At 46.5% G+C, this 27,983-nt stretch overlaps 1 protein-coding gene across 1 annotated transcript; it reads left to right on the top strand.

The window, feature by feature from the left end:
• LOC144668075 (proline-rich protein 29-like) lies at positions 1-27,983 on the top strand. Its single transcript, XM_078529846.1, has 6 exons — positions 1-194; positions 5,500-5,590; positions 7,838-7,956; positions 10,282-10,508; positions 18,918-18,988; positions 27,813-27,983. The coding sequence occupies exons 1-6, from the start codon at positions 114-116 to the stop codon at positions 27,842-27,844; spliced, it is 621 nt and encodes a 206-aa protein (XP_078385972.1). The 5' UTR covers positions 1-113; the 3' UTR covers positions 27,845-27,983.

Here is a 27,983-nt window from a genome sequence, read left to right as displayed (position 1 = left end):
GTTTATGGCTGGTTCCCAAGGCAACCAGCTGTATGGTTTCTGAAACTGTTTACTAGCTGGCTGATCTACAGCGGCTTTCTCAATCCAGATTGTAGCGCCTGTGGGTGAAGAACATGTACTTTGCAGAGAACAATGTCTTTCCTCCTCAAGCGAGGAAGCAGGACCCACAGGGAGTGCAAATAATTCAACAGCAGGTTAGTGAGGCCGACAGGAGGGGTGCCAGCAACATTCTTATAGGCCATTTGAAACCATCTCTCTTAAACTGGATAGCTTATTAATGCTAGTTAATAATTCCGTACAATAACGATGTGAGCCATGGCTTGCTCAGTGGCAGCACACTTAGCGCTGGGTCAGAATGTTTTGGGTTTAAGTCCTACTCCAGGATTTGAGCACTAAATGCAGGCAGACGCTCCAGTGTTAGTACTGAGGGAATGTTGCACTGTCTTTCAGATGAGACATTAAACCGAGGCCATATCTGCCCGCTCAGGTAGACGTAAAAGATCCCATGGGACTATTTGAAAGCCGGGTTGGGCAGGGAGCTCTCCTCAGTATCCTGGGCAAATATTTATCCCTTGACCAACATCATGAAATCAGACTGTACGTAGGTGGTGATCAGGTACATAGGACTGCGATCAGCTCTTACCTTCCCTTCACTTCCCCTCTCCTACCCCATGTGCCCCCCCACCCCTGCTCCAAGCCCCTGCAAGAGGTGAATAGGCTGACCTTACACATGATGATGGCCATTTGGGAGGGTGTCTGCTGATACCTTAGTAAGAGTCAGTGCCATTAGGAGAGAAGGGCTGGGAAATTGGAAGGGAGAATCATTTTAGACTTGTTAATAACTATAAAGGATGTGATGCATTAAATTTAAAAAAAACTTGCATTTCTATAGCACCTTTCTAACCTCAAAACATCTTAAAGCGCATTACATCCAATGAAGCACTTTTGAAGTGTGGGCACAGTTGTGATTTAGGAAATTGGCAGCCAGGTTCAGCATAGCAAGCTCCCACAAACAGCAACATGAATGAATTGTTTCTATTTATTCCTGTGACGGAATCCTGGCTGTTTTCTCCCACATGCTCAATGAGTCATCATTGGGTGATCACTATTTTTAATACCATGTTCCCCTTAGGCCACAAGCCAGTCATAGCACGCCCCCCACAATAAAGTTACCTGGAGCTAGGCAGTCGACCTAAAAGGGCCAAGTGAACATTAGGCCCAGGGTCCAAACTTTCCCTCCACCTTTGAGCCAGTGTTCAGCAACTTCTTAGCAGAGATTGGAAACTCAGCAGTGGAGGAGGGAAATTGCCCATTCTTCCTCTCCATGGTGCCCTCAGTAGCCGTTCCAGCTTTGTGTCACCCAGCAGGGGTCTTTATTTCACCTGGTATGTCTGATTAAGGCAGTGCCCCTTTCTGTTCCTCTGCCCTGAGATACAGCTTGTCTGAAATATTGAGTGCAGTTTGAAAGCATTTCCACTTCTTAAGTATGGATTTTGCCCAATCTCAGCTCCATTTGGCTGAATATTGTTTGCTTAGCCCCTTCAATCACTGGTGGAGCAACATTTCAGGTTTCCATGGCGATGCTTGTGAAGTGTCATCACACAGGAAGGCTCCTAAAGCCTCAGGCCCAGCACGCTACAACCGTGAGCTACTGGTGGAAGTATAACTGCAGGAGTTCCTCAGGGTAGCGTCCTAGGCCCAACTATCTTCAGCTTCATCAATGACCTTCCCTCCATCGTAAGGGTCAGAAGTGGAGATGTTTGTTGATGATAGCACAATGCTCAGCACCATTCGTGACACACCAGATACTGAAGCAGCCTGTGCCCAAATGCAGCAAGACCTGGACAAGGCAAGTTAACTTTCTTAGATTACTTTGAGGAACTACAGCTCTCTATTTTCATATAAATGGCCCTAATTATGTTGCATGTATTATATCAGGTAAAACTATATCTGACCATGATTGTTGTTGAATTTCTTATTATTTATTTGTTGGGGGCAGGGGAGGGTTTCTTTTCTCTTTCCTTTTTCTTCTTCCTCCTCCTGCTTCACTTTTCTTTCTCTTTCTCTTCCAAATATAAGCGTATTGAATTATTGTTGTACTGTAAGCTTTCTTTTTGTATGGTTACTCATTATGACCGTTGTTAATTTTCCTTTTAAATAAAGAATTAATTATTAAAACAGAAAAAGAAAAAAAACAAGAAAATGAAAAAGAGGGAAAAACATAGTTGGCCTCCTCCTCACCAACCTGCTTCCCACAGATGCATCTGTCAATGACTGTATCGGTTGGGGTCACCACTGCACTAGCCTTGCAGAGACGAAGCCCCATCTTTACATTGAGGATACTCTCCACTGAGTTGTGTGGCACTACCACCATGCTAAATGGAATAGATTCTGAACAGATCCAGCAACTCAAGACTGGGCATCCATGAGGTGCTGTGGGCCATCAGCAGCAGCATAATTGTGCTCAACCACAATCTGTAACCTCATGGCCCGGTATATCCCCCACTCTACATTACCACCAAGCCTGGTTCAATGAAGAGAATAGGAGGGCATGCCAGGAGCAGCACCAGGCATACCTAAAAATGAGGTGTCAACCTGATGAAGCTACAACACAGGACTACTTGCATGCCAAACAGCATAAGCAGCAGGTGATAGACAGAGCTAAATGATTCCACAATCAACAGATCAGACCTAAGCTCTGCAGTCCTGCCACATCCAGTCGTAAATGGTGGTGGACAATTAAACAACTCACTGGGTTGCAAAAGATGGGCTGAATCATTTGCAACAATATTCAGCCAGAACTGCCGAGTGAATGATTCATCTTGGCCTCCTCCGGAGGTCCCCTGCATCACAGATGCCAGTCTTCAGCCAATTTGATTCACTCTATGTGATATCAAGAAATGGCTGAAGGCACTGGATACTCCAAAGGCACTGGGCCCTGACAACATTCCGGCAATAGTACTGAAGACTTTGCTCCAGAACTTGCTGTGCCCCTAGCCAAGCTGTTCCGGCACAGCTACAACACTGGCATCTACCCAGCAATGTGGAAAATTGCCCAGGTACGTCCTGTACACAAAAATCAGGACAAATCCAACCCAGCCAATTACTGCCTCATCAGTCTACTCTCAATCATCAGTAAAGTGATGGAAGGGGTCATCAACAGTGCTATCAAGTGGCACTTGCTTAGCAATGACCTGTTCATTGACGCTCAGTTTGTGTTCTGCCAGGGCCACTCAGCTCCTGACCTCATTACAGCCTTGGCTCAAACATGAACAAAAGAGCTGAACTCCAGAGGTGAGGTGAGGGTGACTGCCCTTGACATCAAGGCAGCATTTGACCAACTGGTATCAAGGAACCCTAGCAAAACTGGAGTCAATGGGAATCAGGGGGAAATCTTTCCATTGGTTGGAGTCATACCTAACACAAAGGAAGATGGTTGTGGTTGTTGGAGGTCAGTCATCTCAATTCCAGGACATCACTGCAGGAGTTCCTCAGGATAGTGTCCCAGGCCCAGCCACTTTAAGCTGCTTCATCAATGACCTTCCTGTCATCATGAGGTCAGAAGTGGGGATGTTCACTGATGATTGCACAATGTTCAGCACCATTTGCGACTCCTCAGATACTGAAGCAGCCCATGTCCAAATGCAACAAGAGCTGGACAATACCCAGGCTTGGGCTGACAATTGGCAAGTAACATTCACGCCACACAAGTGCCAGGCAATGACCACCCCCAACAAGAGAGAATCTAACCATCTTCCCTTGACATTCAATGGCATTATCATCACTGAATCCCCCACTAGCAACATCCTGGGGGTTACCATTGACCAGAAACTGAACTAGACTAGCCACATAAATACTGTGGATACAAGAGCAGGTCAGATGCTAGGAATCCTGTGGTGAGTAACTCACCTCCTGACTCCTCAAAGCCTGTCCACCATCTACAAGGCACAAGTCAGGAGTATGATGGAATACTGTCCTCTTGCCTGGATGAGTGCAGCTCCCACAACACTCAAGAAGCTTGACACCATCTAGGACAAAGCAGCCCGTTTGATTGGCACCCCATCCACAGACATTCACTCCCTCCACCACTGACGCATCGTGGCAGCAGTGTGTACCAGCTACAAGATACACAACTGAAACCCTTACCAAGACTCCTTAGACAGCACCTCCCAAACCCACAACCACTGCTATCTAGAAGGACAGGGGCAGCAGACACATGGAAACACCACCACCTACAAGTTCCCCACCAAGTCACTCACCATCCTGACTTGGAAATATATCGCCGTTCCTTCACTGTCGCTGGGTCAAAATCCTGGAACTCCCTCCCTAACAGCACTGTGGGTGTACCTACACCACATGGACTACGGCAGTTCAATAAGGCAGCTCACCACCACCTTCTCAAGGGAAAATAGGGATGGGCAATAAATGCTGATCTAGCTTGCGACACCCACATCCTATGAATGAATAAAAAAAGTATGTTTTTCCCATTTGTTGGTTCCCTCACCACCTGCCGCAGACCTGGTCTAACAGTTATATCCTTTAGAACTCGGCCAGCTCGGTAAATAGTGGTGTTACTGAGTCACTCTTGGTGCTGCACATTGAAGACCCCATCCCGAGTACATTCTGCATCCTTGCCACCCTCAGTGCTTCCTCCAAGCGGTGTTCAACATGGAGGAGCACTGATTCACCAGTTTGGGAGGGAGGGGTGCTGGGGGAGAGGGGGGGTTGGTAGGTGGTAATCAGCAAGAGGTTTCCTTGCCCATGTTTGACCTGATGCCATGAGACTTCATGGGGTCCGGAGTTGATGTTGAGATCTCCCAGGCAACTCTCTCCTGACCATATATCACTGTGCCGCCACCTCTGCTGGACCTGTCCTGTCGATGATGGTGATGGTGGTGTCTGGAACATTATCTGTAAGGTATGATTCCGAGAGGATGACTATGTCAGGCTGTTGCTTGACTAGCTCGAGACAGCTCTCCCAATTTAGGCTCTAGCCCCCAGAAGTTAGTAAGGAGGGCTTTGCAGAGTTGACAGGGCTGGGGTTTGCCGTTGTTATTTCCAGTGCCTTGGTAGGAGCTGGCTGACCTATCCACTTTCATTCCTTTTTGTAGACTTTGTATGACACAACTGGGTGGCTTGTTAGACCATTTCAGAGGGAGTTAAGAGTCAACCACATTGGTGTGGGTCTGTAGTCACATGTAGGCCAGACCAGGGAAGGATGGCAGATTTCCTTCCCTAAAGGATGTTAGTGATCCAGATCGATTTTTATGACAATCAACAATGGTTTCATGGTCACCGTTATGGAGACTAGCTTTTTAATTCCAGATTTATTAATTGAATTTAAATACCACCGGTTGCTGTGGTGGGATTCGAACTTGTCTCCCCCAGCATTAGCCTGGGCCTCTGAATTTCTGGGCCTCTGAATTACTAGTCTGGTGATATTACCACTACTCCAACGCCTCTCATCCACATTATTTTAATCTGTCTCATTTCCCAAAGATTCCACAACAGCCGACAACTATATTCCAGAATCTCTCCGGACTGCAGCATCTTCAAACTCCACCAACCAGGAATGGGCACGTGAAGGAAGGTAACAGCCCCTTTTATGCAGGGACTAAGAGTAATGATGAAGGACTAACCAGAATAACCAGGGACTAGCCGGCTGGATTAAGTGTTAACGCCTTCTACCTGATGTGCGTCAATATGGCTGAGAGTGGGGGTGGAGTGGCATGGATGATTTGCTCTCCCAGTGGGTAACTGCGTGCTGGGAGCACTCTCTCAGATTGACAAGGAAGGAAAATCGACGAAAAACGTAAGAGAGGGAAGCAGAGGAAAAAAATAGATGACGGATATAATAAAAGCAAAATGCTGCAGATGCTGGAAATCTGAAATAAAAATAGGAAATACTGGAAAACTCAGCAGGTCTGGCAGCATCTGTGGACGTTTTCTGTTTCTCTCTCCACAGATGCTGCCAGACCTGCTGAGTTTTTCCAGCATTTTTTGGTTTTTGTTTCAGGTTTCCAGCATCCGCAGTATTTTGCCTTGAGACGGTTTAAGTTTATTGAGAAGCAACAGTTTAGATATGTAGCATTAATTAATTAGACAAAAAAATGTCACGACCCGTGACAGTTGAGAGCGGTTTACTGACCCCAGAGGATGAACGGATGATTGGCACAGAGCATGTGGATCTCAGTGTTGGCAGCATTCTGCTCTCTCATCCAAGCCTCCAGGAACTCTTCACTCGGTCTTCTTCCTCCTCCTCTTCTCCCTCTTCCATCTGACTGAGCACTGCCACCTCACCAGCCCTGCCCCCTGTCCCTCAGCAATTGCTAACATACCCTTTTTCTGGGGGGTTGGTAGCTTACCCAGTGTCAATCATCTATTCAAATCCTTCTGACCAATAGATGCAGGACAGGTACCCAAAATGACAGGGCGGTTACCGCCTCCCATGTTTGTCACCCTCCCCGAGGTTAGTCTTTTAGTTTACATCATGCTGAGGGTCATATCCTGGCCCTTTCTAAACACTTGCATAGACAAGCGGGGGTACATAAGATGCCATCCTACCAAGGTAGGAATGTCAGCGTGGCAGTCTGAACCAAGTGACCTTGCCATTTCCAGGGACTGTTTAGAAGTCGAAGTGTTTAGAAATTGCCTTTCCAGCGAGAGAATCAATGCTGTTTAGCTAATCTCACAAAGGTTCTGCGCTATGTGGAAAAGACCAGTTCATTAAAGACCCCAATTTCTTACAACACTGGCAGACTCCTGGGGATCCCACCCCCAAATGACCTATTGTCATGTGAGAGCCTCGACTGTGGCTGTTATAGATGCCAACGTGACTGTATGGGGCCTGTAGTTTGAGCTTGACAATGTCCTCACTAACCGTGCAATGCACACACCTTCTAGTATGGCTAGTAATTGCAATCGTGAATGGAAATAACAATTTCATCCCCTCCATAACCTGAGGGCACTGACACTGATATGAGGCCCATTTGGTACCCTGATAGTGATGTGTTTAATCAGCGCAGGCTGTGGGTTGTTCCTGGACCCTGATGGTCAGTATAGCTCACAACTGCATTAAATCGTGGGGAGTCACTGGGGAGAAGAGGCTACAATTTAAACAATTAATCTATAGCCGGTGCAGTGAGTCACACTGTCATTTCACAGATAACTTCAATCCGGCCAAGAATGAATGTTTCTTTAAATTGCGTGAATTACAGTTAGGGAAATCTCAACCCTCTCCTTATTGGGTGTCAAAACATAGCACATAAAATGGTAATGAATTAAAATCCAACAAAGAAACGCAGCTTCACTGTGAGGGAAAATGAATGTTACTGATGCAAGACAGGGGCACACAGATTGATATTAAGAAGCATTCATGTAACTGCTCTGGGAGTGTTTGATGGAGACAGCGTAGAGGAAGATTTATTCTGTATCTAACCCTGTGCTGTACCTGTCCTGGGAGTGTTTGATGGTGACAGTGTAGAGGGAGATTTATTCTGTATCTAACCCCGTGCTGTACCTGTCCTGGGAGTGATGGAAACACTATTCAGCAACGAGTTCAACGACTTTAGTGAGAATAGATAAGTTTTTTAAATGATCTGGTTGAGTAAAATGGTCCAGAAACTAAATGGAGCACAAGGGATACTAAATCTGGTGGCATGAATGTGAGGAGGGGATTTTGTAAATTGATTACAAGACAAATGAAAAGAAAATCCCGGAAACACACAAGAGAGTCAAAGCTTCTTCATTCCAGAGCTCCTGTTAGTTTCTCATTGGATTCCTGAGTCTAGGAATTCACTGGGTTACATGTTCTGACAGTTCATGTTTTATCTTCTAGACCTGGTGGAGCTGATGATGATACAGAATGCCCAGATGCACCAAGTGATCATGAATAACATCACCATGGCAGCACTCACGAGCTTTGGTTACAATACGCAGCCACAGCCTGCCGTGCAGGTCAGATATCAATTATTTTCACCTTAAGCTGAAAAACCACTGTGCGTTAGAGGTCAGAAGGCATTTCTTTTGGGGTAGGTAATGGAGCAGCACAAAATGAACCAGGGTCCCAAGTCCCAGTCATAACCCACACTTCAACCATGGCTCAGTGGGTAGCTTCCTCAACCGAGTCAGGAGGTGTGGGTTCAAAAGCCAGCTCATAGACCTGAGCACAGAATCAAGGCTGACATGCCAGTGCATTACTGAGGAAGTGCTGCACTGTCAGAGGAGCTGTCTATCAGATAAGATGTTAAACTGAGGTCCCACCTGCTCTCTCAAGTGGACATTAAAGATCCCATGACACCGTTTCGAAGTAGAGCAGGAGTGTACCCGTGTATTTACTTTTCAATCAAGATCACAAAAATGCTTCATCTGGTCATTATCACTTGGGAGCTTGCTGTGCAATTGATTGTTGTATTTCCTACAACACAACAGTGACAGCAATGTGCTAATGACCAGAGAATCTGCCTTAGTGATCTTTTACACCCAGCTGGGACGACAGACAGGACCCCCGTTTAACAACCCATCCAAAAGATGGTACCTCCAACAGTGTAGCACTCCTTCAGTACAGCACTGGGGTATCAGTTTAGATTATGGAGGGGGCCTTGAACTCACAACCTTCTAACATGGAGGGAAAGGTGCTGTGACTCAGCCATGGCAGGCACAGCTTGCTGGGGTCTCCCCTCGCACAATATTAACGCAAAGTCAGCTGGTTATATTCCTGGACTAATAATCCAGAGAATGGGAGTTCAAAGACCATTAACACAGTTTGAGAATTTGAATTCAATTTGAAAAGAAAATGGAAATAAAAAATAATAGTGACCCTGCGGCTGCCATTAAACCCCAATTGGCTCACAAGTGTATTTTAGGGAAAGAAACTTGTTCTGGCCTACACGTGACTCGAGACCCACACCAATGTGGTTGACCCTTAATTTCCCTCAGAAATATCCCAGCAAGGCACTCAGTTATATCAAACTGCTACAATAAGGGCAATGAGAAATGGACAATATATGGCCACCTTGCCAGCAACAAGGAGAATGTTTTTTTTGTAAAGGTTGATCCAGTAAGTGGGACAAGGTCATGGTCAGTCACACTGACAAACAGCAGGGTAGCCCTGCCGCACATGCCCAGTGGACAGGCATTTCACAGGGTGAAATCTAATCAGCTGGAAACAACACCCAAGCATCTACAGTCAGACAGGAGAATGAACTGTACTCACTTCCACTGTAGGAAGGGGAAAGCCTGGGAGAATGAAGTGGGTAGTTAGAAAAATGTTTCTCATGTTGGGTTGTTAGAACATGACTTCACAGCACCCAGTTATTTGGCAATGGGACTCTGGCATTTCTAAAATGTAAATTGAATATAAAAAAATAGGTTTGAACAGAAAAAAATTAGAAGTTTTTGTTTATGCCTGAGTCTCACATCGCGATGATGCTGGTTATGAAGGGTTAGTGAATTGTGATGCCATAGAAACAAAGTTGACAACTCAAACGCTAAGGATGGATTGACCCACGGCCTTGTCCACAATGAGGGGAGCTGATCCGCAGAGTAGGGTTCGGGAACAGGCCACTGATTTTCAAATCCATGCCTCTAATTTGCTCTTATCAACTCAAACATCATATAACAGGGATGATGGAAGATGCCACCCCCCCCCTCATTAAGGACCTCAGCTGTCTACACCATAAACTCCATAATTCCTGTCCAGCAAACCTCAATTTTAAAAACCTCATCCTTCTGTTCAAAATCACCCATGGCCTAATCCACCTGTAGCACTGCAAACCTCCTCTAGACTTACAACCTCCTGAGAACACCACATTCCTCCAATTCTGGGCTCTTCTGCACCCCCCACTAAATTCATGATGCTATTGGCAGCTAGTCCTACAGCTATCCAGATCCAAATCCCTCGGAATTCCCTCCATGAACCTCTCCACCTCTCTTTCCTCCTAAAGACCATCCCTAACATCTAACATTTTGACCAAGCATTTGGTCACCTGTCTTAATACCTCCTTATGTGGTTTGGTGCCAATTTTGACCTAATAATATTCCTGTCACTGTCGTTGGGGCGGTTTCCCATGTCAAAGGTGCTATATAAATGAAAGTTGTTGTTGAATTGTGATGTGGACTCATTCCACCTGATATGGGTAACACCAGTAGCCATTTGAAATTCCCAGCATTACAATAGTTATTTTAAAATCTAGAACTTTGAAACCTCCACATGCTGGACAGAAAGTCTGTGGTTTAAGAAATCAGTCAGAGAGTGTGCTGTCTTTCATTTGTTGTGTTTAGAACCCAGTGTCAGTCAGAATGGAAGAGGATGAGCCCGACACTGTCTATCACCATCACTATGAGCCTTGGCCATACCCTGCATACCCCTCTTGGCCGACACTGCCACCCCAGGCCCAGGTCCAGAGCCAACCTCAGGCACACCACATGATGAGACTACTGCAAGAGAACCTGAGGCCGACGGTACGGCATGTCAGTGGAGACGCACCTCCGGGTCCCCGGAGAGAGATGTAAGCACTTTCATTCTACAAGGGGGCTGCAGAGCATTGGAGGGTGGGGGTCATGGAGCATCCCAAAACTGGAGGCTTGAAGCTTCCAGGGGTGATATTGGGATTAGGATCAGTGGATTTGGTAAGGCATTCCATCAGCAGCTCTATGGATAGGCGCCATTCCTGACATGGGTAGAGCACCACTGGCTAGGAAGGCCCCAGGTTAGAATCCTACTCTATGCTACATTGGCTGATCTCAGCCATGTGCTACAATTGGCCTGTGCACCTCTAAGATGGGGAAGAGAAATATGTCAACACTTCCATGCGGGAGTGCATCTGGGGGTGAGGGGGAGTATATGAGGGCGGGAAATCGGAGGAAAGGGTCCTATCCGTGGAAGCATCTGACTCGAAATTGGACAACAGTTGTTGATGCTCCATATTGCCTTCTATCTACCACCATGGGACCTCTGACTCCCTCCTATTGTCTACTCTCTATTCCCTGTTTAATAACAGGTTTTGTGCATCCTATTAATTGTCACAAAACCAGGACTTTAAATTGCGTGAAAAACAAAATACTGTGGATGCTCTGAAGAGTCATATGGACTCAAAACGTTAACTCTGTCTTTCTCTCCACAGATGCTATTAGACCTGAGTTTCTCCAGCATTTTCTGTTTTTGCTCTAAATTGTATTTTCTCTGTGTCCATTCATGTGTGCATTTTGTCAGTGGCTCCAGGCCAGTTCTGCTATTTCCACTTTCTCCCCCATTGACCCCTCTCCCCTATTGTTATACCCTGACCATTCACCAGTACAACTCTCATTTCTGCTCCCTTGACTACACGGGATGCAGAGTTGAACAGATACGGCAGATAACTGGTTTCGCACTCACCGCCAGATCTGGCCAGATCTCTTAAAACACTAACCAGCCCTGCTCTCATCTGCCAAAACTGTTTACTATTCCAGGATCATCCTGCTACAGCAAACTGTTTTCTTAAAGCCTCCTTCCCCATCTCCTCTGCTCTCACCTCCATCAGCAATTGAGAGAAGCTCAGGGACTTTTTGTCACTAAGATAAAAACTATCCCTTCAGCTGCCTCTGCCAGCTTGAACTCCAAAATCCCTGCTCCCAACACCTTCCCTAGTCCTGCTCCTGTAGTTTTATCTACTTTCTCTCATATTGCCCCTCATTCTCTTCCAAGCTCATCTTGCCCACCATGTCCTGTTCTCCTGACTATTCCACTAAGCTGCTGGCCACCCAGCTACCCTCCCATCTCTGTGTTAGCTGATACTGTGAAAGGTTTTCTCTCTTCAGATACTTTCAAATTTGCCCTCATCACCCCTCTCAAAACACCCCCTGACCCCTCTTGACCTCACCTCCAACCTCCTTTTTCTCTCCAAATTTCTTGACCATGTTGTCTTCTTCCAAATCCACCCCCATATTTTGAGAACTCCACATTTGAATCCTTCCAATCAGGTTTGCAGCCCTGACAGTATCAAGTTAGTACCTAAATAGCTTGTAGCAGATTCACAAATGACATCCATGTGACTGTGTGAAGGGTAAACTTTCCTTCCTCATCCTTCTCAGCCTCTCTGCAGTATTTGACACAGTTGACCACACCATCCTCCTCCAATGCCTCTCCCCTGATGTCCGGCTGGGTGGGGCTGCTCTCACATCCGTAACATTGTCCAACTCAGTTCCTGCACCAGCTCATCTGCTGCTAAAACCATCAATCATGCCTTTACTAACTCTGGACTCGACTATTCCAATGCAAATCTAGCTGGTCATCCAACACCCTGCTGCCCGTGACCTTATTGCACCAAGCCCTGTTCTCCCATCACCCCATGCTTGCTGACCTACATTGGCTCCTGGTTCAGTCACACCTCGATTTTAAAATATTCGTTTTTATTTTCAGAGCACTCCATAACCCTGCCCCGAGCAATCTCATTAATCCCCTCCAGCCCACAACCCTCTGAGATATCTGCATTCCACAAATTCTGGCCTCTTGCATATTTTTTTTTTTGAAAAATATACTTTATTCATAAAACATCTGGAAGAACATTCCAAAACATTTCAAAATCACCATCACAAAAGTACAATCAGATTCAACTTTTACACATGGATCACGAGATGCTTCAATACAATCAATGAATATTACAGTCATTTCAATATGGTCATTACAGACAGTCAGACAGTGCAATGGTATTGGAGTTATCAACATACATCATGTTGCACTCTGAGGTGCTTCAATACAATTATAATACAATTAGTATTCACTGCATACATTCATTGTGAGCTGTACAGCCCGAGGGGCTCTCAACAGTTCCCAGCCCCTCGGTGCACTATGGCAGAAAGGTCTTAGACAGCGACCTTTCCCCATTGCGCCTTTGCGGCGGCTGCCCCAAACTTTAGTGTGTCCCTCAGCACATAGTCCTGGACCTTGGAATGTGCTAGTCTGCAACACTCGGTTGGGGACAACTCTTTGCGCTGGAAGACCAACAAGTTTCGGGCAGACCAAAGAGCGTCTTTCACTGAGTTGATGATCCTCCAGCTGCAGTTGATGATCCTCCAGCTGCAGTTGGTGTTTGTCTCGGTGTGTGTCACTGGGAACAGCCCGTAGAGCACAGAGTCCTGTGTCACAGAACTGCTCGGGATGAACCTCGACAGAAACCACTGCATCTCTCTCCAGACCTTCTTTGCAAAGGCACAATCCACAAGGAGGTGAACAATGGTCTTGACCCCACCACAGCCACCTCGAGGGCAACGTGCCGAGGGGGTGAGACTCCTGGCGTGTTGGAAGGATCTGACGGGGAGGGCCTTTCTCACCACCAGCCAAGCTACGTCTTGGTGCTTGTTGGAAAGTTCTGGCGATGAGGCATTCTGCCAAATGACTTTGACAGTCTGCTCGGGGAACCATCCCACAGGATCCACCATCTCCTTTTCCCTCAGGGCCTCTAAGACGTTACGTGCTGACCACTGCCTGATGGACTTGTGGTCAAAGGTGTTTTTTTGTATAAATTTTTCAACGAGGGACAGGTGGTACGGCACGGTCCAACTACTTGGAGCGTTCTGCGGCAGCGTGGCCAGACCCATCCTTCGCAACACCGGGGACAGGTAGAACCTCAGCACGTAGTGACACTTGGTGTTTGCGTACTGAGGGTCTACACACAGCTTGATGCAGCCGCACACAAAGGTGGCCATCAGTATGAGGGTGATGTTGGGCACGTTTCTTCCCCCTTTATCTAGAGGCTTGTACATCACGTCGCTGCGGACACGATCCATTTTCGACCTCCAGATAAAGCGAAAGATGGCTCGGGTGATCGCCATTATGCAGGAGTCTGGAATGGGCCAGACCTGCGCCACGTACAGCAACAGCGAGAGTTTTCTTTTCCATTTTTCCTAATCATGTGCAAATTGCTCCCCTTTAATAGATGCTGATTGGTGGAAACTCTGCTTTCAGACCAAGCCCAAGGCCTGCCAGCTGGGCCTGTCTCCCAACTGCATGGCTGGGATTCGGGGAAATAGCTGCCCCTCACCCCAAGACTCACTGTTGTCTTCTGGCCGTGACCGGATGGATTACTCCAGGTTGGGGCATACAGCATCATGGCCTTCAGAGTGACAGCATTTATGGCCACCACCCACCCCCCCACAACATGGATAAAGAGTCCACAGGCAGAATAGGATGCGCCCATTCATCATTTATGTCCTAGGATTCCAACTGTTGTTGCTCTCTGAATCTATGAAGAGTCTGAGTAAAGTCGCTTTCAGTGGAATATTATATTCTCTTTGGCCCAGCACTCAACGTCAGTGCAACATGACAACCCGTTCAATGTCTAGTAACTAACACACTCAATCCCAGCCCCACTGTGTTTTATCCCATCCTGCCCTCCTATTCTCAGCAGGTGAAGAGGCTGATTCCCAGTTAGACCTATTTCAGTTGGACCAATAAAGGGGGCACCGGGTTACCCCAGCGACACTTGACAGAGGTCAGCCTCACCTGTGCCCCTTTTGAAGAGCGGCACGGGTACAGAATAATGCACAATCCAATTAGGCTGAAAGGGGATTAAAATAACGGCGTGCAGTCCAATCACAAAAAAGGCGAAGGAATCTTGCAGAACTAAATCTCAATATTAATGCAAGTGTCTACCCAACACGCTATCCCTTGTGGTGCCCACTAGTCACACAAGGCTTCAGGCATTTTGGGGAATGCTGCCTGCTCCATCTCACAGACCACCAGGCACGGTTAAGACCAGGGAAGAGAGGCAAGCAAAAACAGAATTACCTGGAAAAACTCAGCAGGTCTGGCAGCATCGGTGGAGAAGAAATCAGTTAACGTTTCGAGTCTTCATGACCCTTCGGCAGAACTGAAGCATAGTTAGGAGAAAGGTGAAATATAAGCTGGTTTAAGGTGGTGGGCGGGGGGAGAGAATTTGAGGGTGGGGTGGTTGTAGGGATAAGCAAGCAGTGATAGGAGCAGATAATCAAAACATGTCACAGACAAAAGGATCAAAGAGGCGTTGAAGGTGGTGATATTATCTAAGAAAAGTGCTAATTAAGAATGGAAGACAGGACACTCAAGGTACAGCTCTAGTGGGGGTGGGGTGGAAAGACTAACAAGTTTTAGTTTTAGATTTAAAAATAATGGAAATAGGTGGGAAAAGAAGAATCTATATAAATTATTGAAAAAAAAGGGAGGGGGAAGAAACGGGGTGGGGATGGGGGGAGGGGGAGTTTAAGATCCAAAGTTGTTGAATTCAATATTCAGCCCGGAAGGCTGTAAAGTGCCTAGTCAGAAGATGAGGTGCTGTTCCTCCAGTTTGCGTTGGGCTTCACTGGAACAATGCAGCAAGCCAAGGACAGACATGTGGGCAAGAGAACAGGGTGGAGTGTTAAAATGGCAAGCGACAGGGAGGTTTGGGTCTTTCTTGAGGACAGACCGCAGGTGTTCTGCAAAGCGGTCGCCCAGTTTGCGTTTGGTCTCTCCAATGTAGAGGAGACCGCATTGGGAGCAACGAATGCAGTAGACCAAGTTAGGGAAAATGCAAGTGAAATGCTGCTTCACTTGAAAGGAGTGTTTGGGCCCTTGGACGGTGAGGAGAGAGGAAGTGAAGGGGCAGGTGTTGCATCTTCTGTGTGGGCATGGGGAGGTGCCATAGGTGGGGGTTGAGGAGTAGGGGGTGATGGAGGAGTGGACGAGGGTGTCCCGGAGGGAACGATCCCTACGGAATGCTGTCAGGGGGGGTGAAGGGAAGATGTGTTTGGTGGTGGCATCATGCTGGAGTTGGCGGAAATGGCGGAGGATGATCCTTTGAATGCGGAGGCTGGTGGGGTGATAAGTGAGGACAAGGGGGACCCAATCATGTTTCTGGGAAGGAGGAGAAGGCGTGAGGGAGGATGCGCGGGATATGGGCCGGACACGGTTGAGGGCCCTGTCAACGACCGTGGGTGGAAAACCTCGGTTAAGGAAGAAGGAGGACATGTCAGAGGAGCTGTTTTTGAAGGTAGCGTCATCAGAACAGATGCGACGGAGGCGAAGGAACTGAGAGAATGGGATGGAGTCCTTACAGGAAGCGGGGTGTGAGGAGCTGTAGTCGAGGTAGCTGTGGGAGTCGGTAGGCTTGTAATGGATATTGGTGGACAGTCTATCATCAGAAATTGAGACAGAGAGGTCAAGGAAGGGAAGAGAAGTGTCAGAGATGGACCATGTGAAAATGATGGAGGGGTGGAGATTGGAAGCAAAATTAATAAATTTTTCCAGGTCCCGACGAGAGCATGAAGCAGCACCGAAGTAATCATCGATGTACCGGAGAAAGAGTTGTGGGAGGGGGCCGGAGTAGGACTGGAACAAGGAATGTTCCACATACCCCATAAAGAGACAGGTATAGCTGGGGCCCATGCGGGTACCCATAGCCACACCTTTTATTTGGAGGAAGTGAGAGGAGTTAAAGAAGAAATTGTTCAGTGTGAGAACAAGTTCAGCCAGACGGAGGAGAGTAGTGGTGGATGGGGATTGTTCAGGCCTCTGTTCAAGGAAGAAGCTAAGGGCCCTCAGACCATCCTGGTGGGGGTGGAGGTGTAGAGGGATTGGACATCCATGGTGAAGAGGAAACGGTTGGGGCCAGGGAACTGGAAATTGTTGATGTGACGTAAGGTGTCAGAGGAATCACGGATGTAGGTGGGAAGGGACTGGACAAGGGGAGAGAGAAGAGAGTTAAGAGAGGCAATCAGCTATAGCCACTGCTTCCCCCAGGCTACAAACATCCATGCCCAGCAGGGGTGTGGACTGGAATCTGTCTGATGTATGGGGCCTGATCTATCATCAAACATGACTGGAGAGCCGGTCCCACAAACCACAAATGGGATAAGCCGCCAATCGATCTGACTACTTGGGACATCAGGAGAACAACCTGTTCTTCGAATGGCACCATGTTAGCAGAAAAATCTCTGTAACCGTGGAAACAGCCTATGAAGTATGGATGCTGGAAAAACACATTGGCCCAAATCTTCCCATATCTGTACCATTGAAACCTCGACTTATGACTACCCCTCCTGACTATCCCGGACCCCATCTAACTACCCCAAACCCCATCCCATTACCCCCAACCACACCCCACTACCCTCCTGACGCGCATACAGGTGATGAAATTGCCCGATAAGTTTAAACTTCCGATGGGCTGATTTCCACTGTCCGGATGCCTCTGTGAAAGTCTTCAATGCTGAGCTCAGTGTCAGAGACTTGGGCTGGATACACGGGACATGCCTGTATACAAACCCTGGAAACGCTACGCTGGGTAATAACTGGTCTAACTCAGTGATTAGCCAGTGTAACTGAACTGAGCACCACAACCAACCCCCACCAAATCACTCCCCCAACCCCACCTGACTGTCCCTCCCGACTACCCCGACCCCATCTGACTATCTCCGACCCCTCCCAACTACCCCAACCACCAACCCCACCCCACCACCTTCCAACCCTACCCAACTACCCCTGACCCACCCCACTACCCCCAACCCCACTCCACTACCCCCAATCCTACCAGACTATGCCTTCCGGTTACCCGACTACATCTAACTATCGCCAACCCATTACTCCCAACCCCACCCGACTATCCCCCAATCCTACCCAACTATGCCTTCTGATTACCCCTGACTGCATCTAACTATCCCCAACCCCACTCCACCCCACTAATCACCACCCCGCTAACCCCCAACCCTACCTGACCCCACCCCACTACCCCCGAGCTCACTATCCCCCAATCCTACCCAACTATGACTTCTGATTACCCCTGACTGCATCTAACTATCCCCAACCCCACCCCACTACTCCCAACCCCACCCCACTAACCCCCAACACTACCTGACCCTACCCTACTACCCCCGAGCTCACTATTCCCCAATCCTACCCGACTACCCCTCCTGACTACCCCAGACCCCATCTAACTACCCCAAACCCCACCCCATTACCCCCAACCCCACCCTACTACCCTCTGACCCCACCCGAGGACCCCTCTGACCCATTCATCCACTGAAAGACTGGAGACCTTTAAAGATTTTGCGGTAGATACTATTGTGAAAAAGGGGGGTGTTTCTGGTCTTCACCAACCTTCTCTTGTGCCTGACGACCTTCCCTGTGGGTGGTCGCACTGACCCATCGATGCTTCAGCTGGGGTCGGGAGTCCTGGCCGAAAAATTGTAAAAGGGTCGGCTGACAGAAATCATCATGGACAGCGGCAAATACACACCGTGGCTTTAACTGTAAGATTTGGACCAACCTGTTTTAACTTTCTCCTATTGTCAATTGTACAATTTTCCACATGTAAAATGACACATATCTCACCAAACCAAAAAAAAAAATTAGATCCTGAAATGAAAAGTGTCTCAATTTCAATCGAGCGATAGCACATCAGGTAAAACCAGCGAATATGTATCTGAGGCTCCCCACTCAAAACAAAGCAAATGTTCCAAGTGATCTACTCCTCAGCAAAAACCTGTCCTCGCTCCACTTTCAACTGTATCCAAACCTGTCTTTCCAAGCCCCATGCAGTGGATAAACTTTATGCATGGCCATGTGGAGCTGGTAAACTTGCCTGCGCCTCTGGTAAAACTGTCAAACGTACCTATGAACATATAATTTAGGAGCAGGAGTAGGCCACTCGGCCCCTCGAGCCTGCTCTTCCCTTTAACAAGATCATGGATGGTCTAATTTTAACCTCAGCTTCACATTCCTGCCTACCCCGATAACCTTTCACTAACTCGATTATCAAGCATCTATCTACCACTGCCTTAAAAATATTCAATGCTTCTGCCTCAACCTCCACTGACTCAGTGGGATAATCTGGTAAAACTGGCAATGAATATAGGGCCAGTTGGCCACAGTTGCTTTAGTCGCTAGAACGGGCTCATCATTAACCAGGAGCTGTTGGATTTTCTCCTAGGAAATCTGTGCCCCCACCCCCACCGCCAAGCGCCACAGGGACGGTTGGGGCTGATGTGCGTCCAGATTCAGGTAAGCTGAAACGACATGAATTATCTTGTGCTCCTGTCTAGCACTGTCTAAGCTTCCCCATCCAAAGTAATCTCCCTTACAGTCGCTGTTAAAAGACTGTCGCCTTTAACTTCAACTTGGCCCAAACCAGACTCCCCAAGGTGCCCCAGAATTGGGCAGTTCCCTTGTTTCCGACACTCCTCCTCCTCCCCATCCCATCCACAGGTCTTGAAAATATCTTTGGGTCTTTAAAATCTAGGTTTGGGATTGTGTAACACCATAACCGGATTCATTCTGTCTTTTACTACACTGTTCTCCTGCACTATGGGGCCTTCCCTTCACCTTGATAGTCCCAATGTTAAAAGTATAACATGCCCATTTTCGGATTTGTTTTCCCAAAGGCTAAATTTCTGAGCAGCAACTTGTTCTTTTTAATTCTCTCCCTCCCCAAAATCTCACCTCAAACATCCAAAAGGGCCAGACTCAGAGTAAGAATTCTTCAGTCCCCTGATGCCAAAATCCGTTAAAATACCAGCACATAGTAAAATGTATATAAAAAAAAGACCTGTAACATGTTTCATTCTACATCAATATGCTGTGTTCTTGTTGTCTTTTAGTTCCCAAATATTGGTAATAATCACACGTTAAGCTTGGAAAGATCAGAACTTGTCATGATGTCTTGTACAAGAAGGACTGGTTTGAATTGGTTCTGTTACACATCACATGAGTCTCTGGTGCAGCTGTGAAATGTGGCCCCCTGGAACACTTACATATAACAATTAGTTCCTAGCTCTTTACATATATTTACAGATAATACAACAATAACAAATAACAGAACAAATAATCAAAAAAAAACTGCATTCATGCCTAGTGGGGCACCCATAAACATAGCCGAGGCTCCTGGGCACGGGTCTTCACTCAGCCACGTGGTTACCTGCCCTGCTCCCACACAACTGGTGACGAGCTGCGAATTGAGACCCAAAGACTCATGGAGCAGAGAGTTAGCAGGGAGGAGGCAGCCTGCAAACAACCCCAGAGTTACATTGAGTGGCACTGGCCTACAATGTGTGAATAGTCAGCTATTCGCAGAGCCAATTAGCTGCTGAAACTATTTGGGCAGAATTTTCTGCCTGTCGGGTGGGCGGGCCCGACCCAATCTCTGGCAGGTGGGGAGCTGATCCCCGCCGGAGAAGCGGGCGCCGCCGCCATTTTACATGGACGGGCCAATTAAGGCCCGTCCAACGTGACATCCGGCGGGAAGCGCTATGCGCTCCCTGTGCGGGCGGGGGAGGGATTCCCCAAAAGCGAGAGTGCGCTCTTTCACGCATGCACACATCTCCCTGAGGCTAAGTGCTGCCTCAGAGATCGCTGACACTTTAAAAAATATTAAAAATAGAAAAAAAAATATTCCTTAACATGTCCTCCTCATGTGACAATGTCACTTGAGATGGGACTTGTTCATAATTTACACTATAACTTTATTAAACTTTTTTAAACCCTACATGAAGCCTCATCCCGCCAGTGGATGAGGTTTCATGTTTTTTCTATTCCCCGTCGGGGCTCCTGGCCTTCCCACCAACCTTAAGGTTGGACAGGCAGGTCCTTTAATTGTTTAAATGATCCTGTCAATGGCCTCAATTGGCCATTGACAGGTCAGTGGGTGCACAGCTGATTTTGCTGCGCTCCCGTCTTCCTGAAAATTTAAATGGGTCGGGATGATGTCGGGGGTTCCGCCTGACATCATCCCGCGTTATTTTAAGCGTCGGCGAGCTGGCCCCGCCCCCTGCTCACCGACGGCAATATTCTGCCCACTGACTTGGGGAAGTGAACAGAGGGGCACTCCAGGGCTATTCAACCCCTGCAGTCTGCTCTTCCATTCAATTTGTTCATGGGCGACCTGTACAGTTTCATTTAGTTGCTGTAGTTGCAACATATCCCTTGATGCCCTTACTGAACAAAAATCTCTCCAACTTCAGTCTCACTTGATCTGCCCATAACCACAACTATTTGATGGAAGAGAGTTGAGATTTCCACTTCTCTATATGTGAAGTAGTTCCTGGCATCTCCCTTCAATGGCCGACCTGTATTTTGAAGATTATAGCCCCTTGTTCTGGATTCCCTCACCAGAGGCAAATGTTTCCCTGAAGGGAAAGGCGAGAGGCACAGGGAAATCAGGGGAGGGAGAAATGTGCGGGGAAATCAACTTCAGTCACTGCCTTTGTTTCTTCTTATTGTTTGTACAGTTATCCAGGACAGTCATGTTAAACATGTGTTTCAGTTATAACACAGATATTGCTGTAGAATACAAAGGGGCTTGCATCCCTCCGAGGTAGCTACACTCCTCCAACTCCAGCATCTAGTACATCTCCCACTCACTTCATCCACAGTTGGAGGACATGCCTTCAGCTGCCAAGGCGCTGTGCTCTGAAATTACTTCCCTAAACTTCTTTTCCTTTAAAGACCTGAAAATCTACCTCTTGCAGCAAGTCTTTGACTGCTTCTCGAGTCAACATAAAAGATCCCATGACAGCCTTTTGAAGAAGGGAACGGAATCGTTCTCCCTGGTGTCCCGGACAGTATGTAGCCCTCAATAAACATCACAAAAACAGATTTCCTGGATATTCAGACATTAACAGTCACTTGGACAAATGCGGATTAACAAAGGAAAGCCATCATGGATTTGTTAAGGACAAATCGTGTTTAACTCACTTGCTTGAGTTTTTTGATGAGATGAAGTAACAGAGAGAGTTGATGAGGTAATGCAGTTGATGTAGACATGGTCTTTCAAAAGGCATTTGATAAAGTGCCACATAACAGGTTTGTCGGCAAAGTTGAAGCTCATAGAATAAAAGTGACATTAGCAACATGGATATGGAATTGGCTGAACGATGGAAAACAGAAAGTAATGGTGAACGGATGATTTTTCATACTGGAGAAAGGTATAGAGTGGAGTTCTCCAGGAGTCAGTATTAAACCCCAACTTTTCCTGATGCATATGAAATGACCTAGACTTCAGTGTACAGGGTGCAATTTCAAGATTTGCGGATAACACAAAACTTGGAAGTATTGTGAACTGAGGAGGATAGTGATAAACTTCAAGAGGGCATAGACAGGCTGGTGGAATGAGTAGACAAGTGGCAGGTGAAATTTAATGCAGAGAAGAATTAAGTGATTCATTTTGATAGGAAGAATGCGGAAAAGCGACATAAAATAAAGGGTACAATTCTAAAGTGGGTGCAGGAAGAGAGGGAAATGGGATGTATGTACACAAATCATTGAGGTGGAAGGACAGATTGAGAACGCGGTTAATTAAGTATACAGGATCCTAGGCTTTAAAAGTCAGGATGTAGAGTAAAAAAGCAAGGAAGTTATGATAAACCTGTATAAGATGCTTGTTCAGCCCCAACTGGAGTATGGCATCCAGTTCTGGGCACCCCACTATAGATAGGATGTGAAGACATCAGAAAGGGTGCAGAAAAGATTTATGACAACCCTTCCAGTGATGAGGAACTTGGGTTACTTAGATACATTGGAGAAGATAGGGCTACTCTCCTTGAAGAAGAGGAGATTAAGAGGAGATTTGATAGAGGTGTTCAAAATCATGAAGGGTTTGGATAGAATAGACAGGAAGAAACTGTTCCCATTGGCAGAAAGATCAAGAACCAGAGGGTACCAATTTAAGGCGATTGGTAAAAGAAGCAATGGCAATGGTGACAGTTTTACACAGTCAGTGCTTAGGATCTGGAATTCACTGTCCGAGAGCATAGAAACATAGAAACTAGGAGCAGGAGTAGGCCATTTGGCCATTCGAGCCTGCTCCGCCATTCAATATGCTCATGGCTGATCCTCTATCTCAACGCCATATTCCCGCTTTCTCTCCATACCCCTTGATGCCCCTAATATCCAAAAATTTATCAATTTCTTTCTTGAATATACTCAGTAAAATGGCCTCCACAGCCTCCTGTGATAGAGAATTCCACAGGTTGAGCACCCTCTGAGTGAAGAAGTTTCTCCTCATCTCAGTTCCAAATGGCCTGCCCCATATCCTGAGACTGTGACCCTTGGTTTTAGACTCCCCAACCAGGGGAAACATCCTCCCTACATTCAGTCTGTCTAACCCTGTTGGAATTTTATACGTTTCAATCAGATCCCCTCTCACTCTTCTAAACTCCAGTGAATACAGACCCAGTTGAACCAAACTCTCCTCATCCGACAGTGCTGCCATCCTTGGTATCAGCCTAGTGAACCTTTGCTGCACTCCCTCGATGGCAAGTATATCCTCTCTTAGATAGGGAGACCAAAACTACACGCAATACTCGAGGTGTGGTCTCACCAAGGCCCTGTATAACTGCAATCAGGCATCTCTACTTCTGAACTCAAATCCTCTTGCAATGAAGGCCAACATATCATTTGCCTTCATAATTGCTTGCAGCACCTGCCTATTTACTTTCATTGACGGGTGTACAAGGACACCCAGATCCCTTTGTATATCCACATTTCCCAATATATCACCATTTGCCATTTATGACACCGAAGCGTAGAACTTCACATTCATACATGTTATACTGCATCTGCCATGTGTTTGCCCACACACACACAACTTGTCGAAATCGCCCTGAGGCCTCCTTGCATCCTCCTCACAATCCCACCCAGTTTTGTGTCATCAGCAAACTTGGAAATATTGCATTTGGTTGCCTCATCCAAGTCATTTATATATATTGTGAATAGTTGGGGCCCAAGCACTGATCCTTGTGGTACACCACTACTCACCATCTGCCACCCGGAAAAAGAACCATTTATTCCCACTCTCTATTTCTGGTCTGTCAACCAATTCTCAATCCATGCCAGTATATTACACCCGATCCCATGTGCTTTAATTTTGCCCACTAGCCTCTTATGTGGGACCTTATCAAAAGCCTTCTTGAAATCCAAATACACCACATCCCCTGGTTCTCCCTTATCTATTCTACTAGTTACATCGTCAAAAAACTTCAGTAGATTAGTTAAGCATGAATTCCCTTTCATAAATCCATGCTGACTTTGTCTAATCTTGTTAATGCTTTCTGTTACCACGTCTTTTATAATAGACTCTAGCATTTTCCACGCTACTGATGTTAGGCTAACTGCTCTGTAATTCTGTTTTTTAAATAGTGGGGTTATATTTGCTACCCTCCAAACCGTAGGAACTGCTCCAGAGTCTATAGAATTTTGGAAGATGACCACCAACGTATCCAATATTTCCAGGGCCATTTTGTTTAGTGCTCTGGGGTGTAGATTATCAGGCCATGGGGATTTTTCAGCCTTTAACCCCATTAATTTCTCTAGCACCATTTTTTTTACTAATACTGATCTCCTTCAATTCCTCCCTCTCACTAGCCCCCTGGTTCCCTAAAATTTCTGGGAAATCATTTAAGTCCTCTTTTGTGAAGACAGAACCAAAATATGTGTTCAATTTTTCTGTCATTTCTTTGTTCCCCATTATAATTTCCCCCCGTTTCTGACTGTAAGGGACCTACATTTGTCTTTGCTAATCTTTTTCTCTTCGCATATTCATAGAAGCTTTTACAATCAGTTTTTATGTTCCTTGCATGTTTACTCTCATATTCCATTTTCCCCTTCTTGATCAATCTTTTTGTCCACTTTTGCTGAATTCTAAACCATTCCCAACCCTCAGGCTTGCTGCTTTTTCTGGCAATTTTATATGTCTCCTCTTTGGATCTAATACTATCCCTAATTTCTTTTGTAAGCCATTGTTGAGCCACCTTCCCTATTTTATTTTTGCATCAAACAGGAATGAATAATTGTTGTAATTCATGCATATGTTCCTTAAATATTAGCCATTACTTATCCACCAAAAACTCTTTTAGTACATCAGGCAATCCATCTTCGTCAACTCGCACTTTATACCCTCGTAGTTCCCTTTATTTAGCTACAGGACCCTAGTTTCGGATTCAACTTCTTCTCCATCCTAATGAACAATTCAATCATTTTATGGTCACTCTTCCCCAAGGAAGATTATTAATGAATCCTTTCTCATTGCACAATACCCAGTCTAGGATAGACTGTTCTCTAGTTGGTTCCTCAGTGTATTGGTCTAAAAAACCATCATATACACACTCCAGGAAACCCTCCTCCACAGTATTATTGCTAGTTTGGTTTGTCCAATCTATATGTACATTAAAGTCATTCATGATTACAATTGTACCCTTGTTCCATGTGTCTCTAATTTTCAGCTTAATGCCTTCCCTCACATCTCCATTACTGTTTGAGGGCCTATAGACAACCCCCACCAACTTTTTCCTGCCCCTTGGTGTTTCTTATCTCCACCCAAACAGATTCCACATCATGATTTTCCAAGCCAATATCCTTCCTCACTATTGCACTGATTTCCTCCTTTATTAACAATGCCACCCCACCTCCTTTTCCCTATTTGTCTGTCCTTCCTAAATATTGAATACCCCTGGATGTTCAGTTCCCGTCCTTGGTCACTCTGCAGCCATGTCTCCGTAATTGCAATTATATCATAAACGTTTATATCTATTTGTGCTGTTAATTCATCTACCTTATTGCAAATGCTCCATGCATTAAGATACAATGCCTTTAGATTTGTCTTTTTAACTCTGTTAGTCATCTTAGCTTTATTTTGCACTATGACCCCATTTGTTTTGTGCCCTTGTTTTTTCTGCCCTCCACTTTTGCTTCTTACTTTTCTGTTTCCCCCTCCTCTGTCTCCCTGCTCAGGTTCCCATCCCCCTGCCATTCTAGTTTAAACCCTCCCCGACCTCACTGGCAAACACCCCGTCCCAAGGACATTGGTCCTGGTCCTGCCCAGATGCAACCCGCCCTATTTGTACTGGTCCCACCTCCCCCAGAACCAGAACCAGTCCCAATGTCCCAGGAATCTGAATCCCACCCCTCTACACCATTTCTTCAGCCATGTATTCATCTGATATATCCTGTAATTTCTACTCTCACTAGCACATGGCACTGGTAGTAATCCTGAGATTACTACCTTTGAGGTCTTACTTTGTAATTTACATTCTAACTCCCTATATTCAGCTTGTAGGGCCTCATCCCTTTTTTTACATTTGTCGTTGGTAACAATATGTACCAAGACCACTGGCTGTTCACCCACCCCCTTCAGCATGCCCTGCAGCCTCTCTGAGACATCCTTGACCCTGACACCAGGGAGGCAACATACCATCCTGGAGTCTCTTTTGGGGCTGCAGGAACGTCTGTCTGTTCCCCTTACTATTGAATCCCCTATCACTATAGCCCTGCCACTCTTCATCCTCCCCTCTTGTGCAGCAGAGCCACCCGTGGTGCCATGGACTTGGCTCCTGCTGCTTTCCCCTGAGAAGTCATCTCCCCCAACAGTATCCAAAACAGTATATCTGTTAGAGAGGGGGACGGCCACAGGAGACTCCTGTACTACCTGCCTTCCTCTACTCTGCCTGGTGGTCACCTATCCCCTTTCTGCCTGTTCAATCTTTACCTGCGATGTGAGCACTTCACTGTCTGTGCTGTCCACGACAACATCAGCATCACTGATGCTCCACAGTGAATCCACCCACAGCTCCAGCCCTGAAATGTGGTTAGCCAGTTGCTGCAGCAGGACACACTTCCTGCACACATGGTTGCCAAGGACGCTGGAAGTGTCCATGACTTCCCACACAGCGCAGGAGGAGCATATTACAGGTGTGAGCTTTGCTTCCATGCTTTCCCTTTAGATTAAGCTCATTAGCTACTCCCTTTAAATAATACTAACTACGCTAGGGGCCTTATTCCACTCCAAACACTCCCACTACAGTCCAAAGTCCTCACCTTATTTTGTTTAAGCTAATGGACTGCAGCAGTTTAATTAGTAGAAAAAGTAGATGTAGAAGTAGTCACCTGACCCTACTTACCAATCAGCTGCCTCTCCTGCGCCGTGTCACTTTTTGAATCATGACATCACTTCGAACTCCACCGCCCAAAGGTCCTGAGGGTAACGCCTCTTTTCTCCGGTCTTGGCCTTTGTTTTTCGCGCCCTTTCCTACTGCTCCCACTGGCCTCTCCTTTCCGGAATCAGCTTGTGTTTTTTGCGCCCTTATATACCGCCATCACTGGCTTTTCCTCTCCGGTCTTGGCCTTTGTTTTTCCCACCCTTTGATACCGCTCTCACTGGCCTCTCCTCTCCAGTCAACCCTGTCTCTCCTCCGAACTCTAGCTTTGTCCTCGCGCCGCTTTCAGCCCCGAGTCCAGCTCCTGCTGTTTTTAAATCTCCCTGGTAGGGGCAGATTCCATATTGTGGCTTTCAAAAGGGAAATGGACATACTTCTGAAAGAAAACATTTGCAGGTCTCCATGGAAAATTCGGGGGAGTGGGACAAGACACCTCACTCTTGCAGAGAGCTGGCACAGACATGATGGGTTAAATGGTCTCCTTCTATGGTGTAGCCGTTCTATAATTCTATGGTCATTATCACATTGCTGTTTGTGGAAGTCTACTGTGTGCAAATTGGCTGCCACCATTCCTACATTACAACAGTGACCACACCTCAAAGAGTACTTCATTGGCTGCAAAGCACTTTGGGATGCCTGGTGGTCAAGAAGGTGCTATAAAAATGCAAGTCTTTCTTTCTTTAATGTCTCTTTTGCCTTAGTGTCCATTTTCATCTGTTAATACTCCTGTGAATTGCCTTGGGATGCTTTACTCTATTAAAGGTGTTATATAATTTTAAGTTGTAAATCTCCAAGGAAAGGAGAGATGGTGCAATATATTTACCAATTAGGCTTATACAACTCTTAGCAATTTCCATGAGTTACTTTTGAAAGTAACCGATGATCTGTTCTTCGCTATGCAGAGTATTATGATGTGGCTGATGGCCAAATGTGACGAGTCCCATCTGTTCGGTGGAGATCCTTCCTCAAACCACCCTTCTGGCTCCTTGACTGCCGAGACCTCACAGCCTGAACACCCGCAGCTAATGAAATGAGACTCTGTAATCATTGCAATAAATGCGCACGTGGCTGGA

This window comes from Cetorhinus maximus, chromosome 25 (genome assembly GCF_964194155.1).
Source record: "Cetorhinus maximus chromosome 25, sCetMax3.hap1.1, whole genome shotgun sequence".
NCBI lineage: Eukaryota > Metazoa > Chordata > Chondrichthyes > Lamniformes > Cetorhinidae > Cetorhinus > Cetorhinus maximus.
Note: the sequence above shows the minus strand (reverse complement) of the source record. Positions and strands in the feature narration are given on the sequence as shown.

Coding starts and splice junctions, on each gene's coding strand:
- LOC144668075 (XM_078529846.1), top strand. CDS start 114: ATGTACTTTGCAGAGAACAATGTCTTTCCTCCTCAAGCGAGGAAGCAG. Junction 195..5,499: donor TGCAAATAATTCAACAGCAG/GTTAGTGAGGCC, acceptor CATTTCCCAAAG/ATTCCACAACAGCCGACAAC. Junction 7,957..10,281: donor AGCCACAGCCTGCCGTGCAG/GTCAGATATCAA, acceptor TGTTGTGTTTAG/AACCCAGTGTCAGTCAGAAT.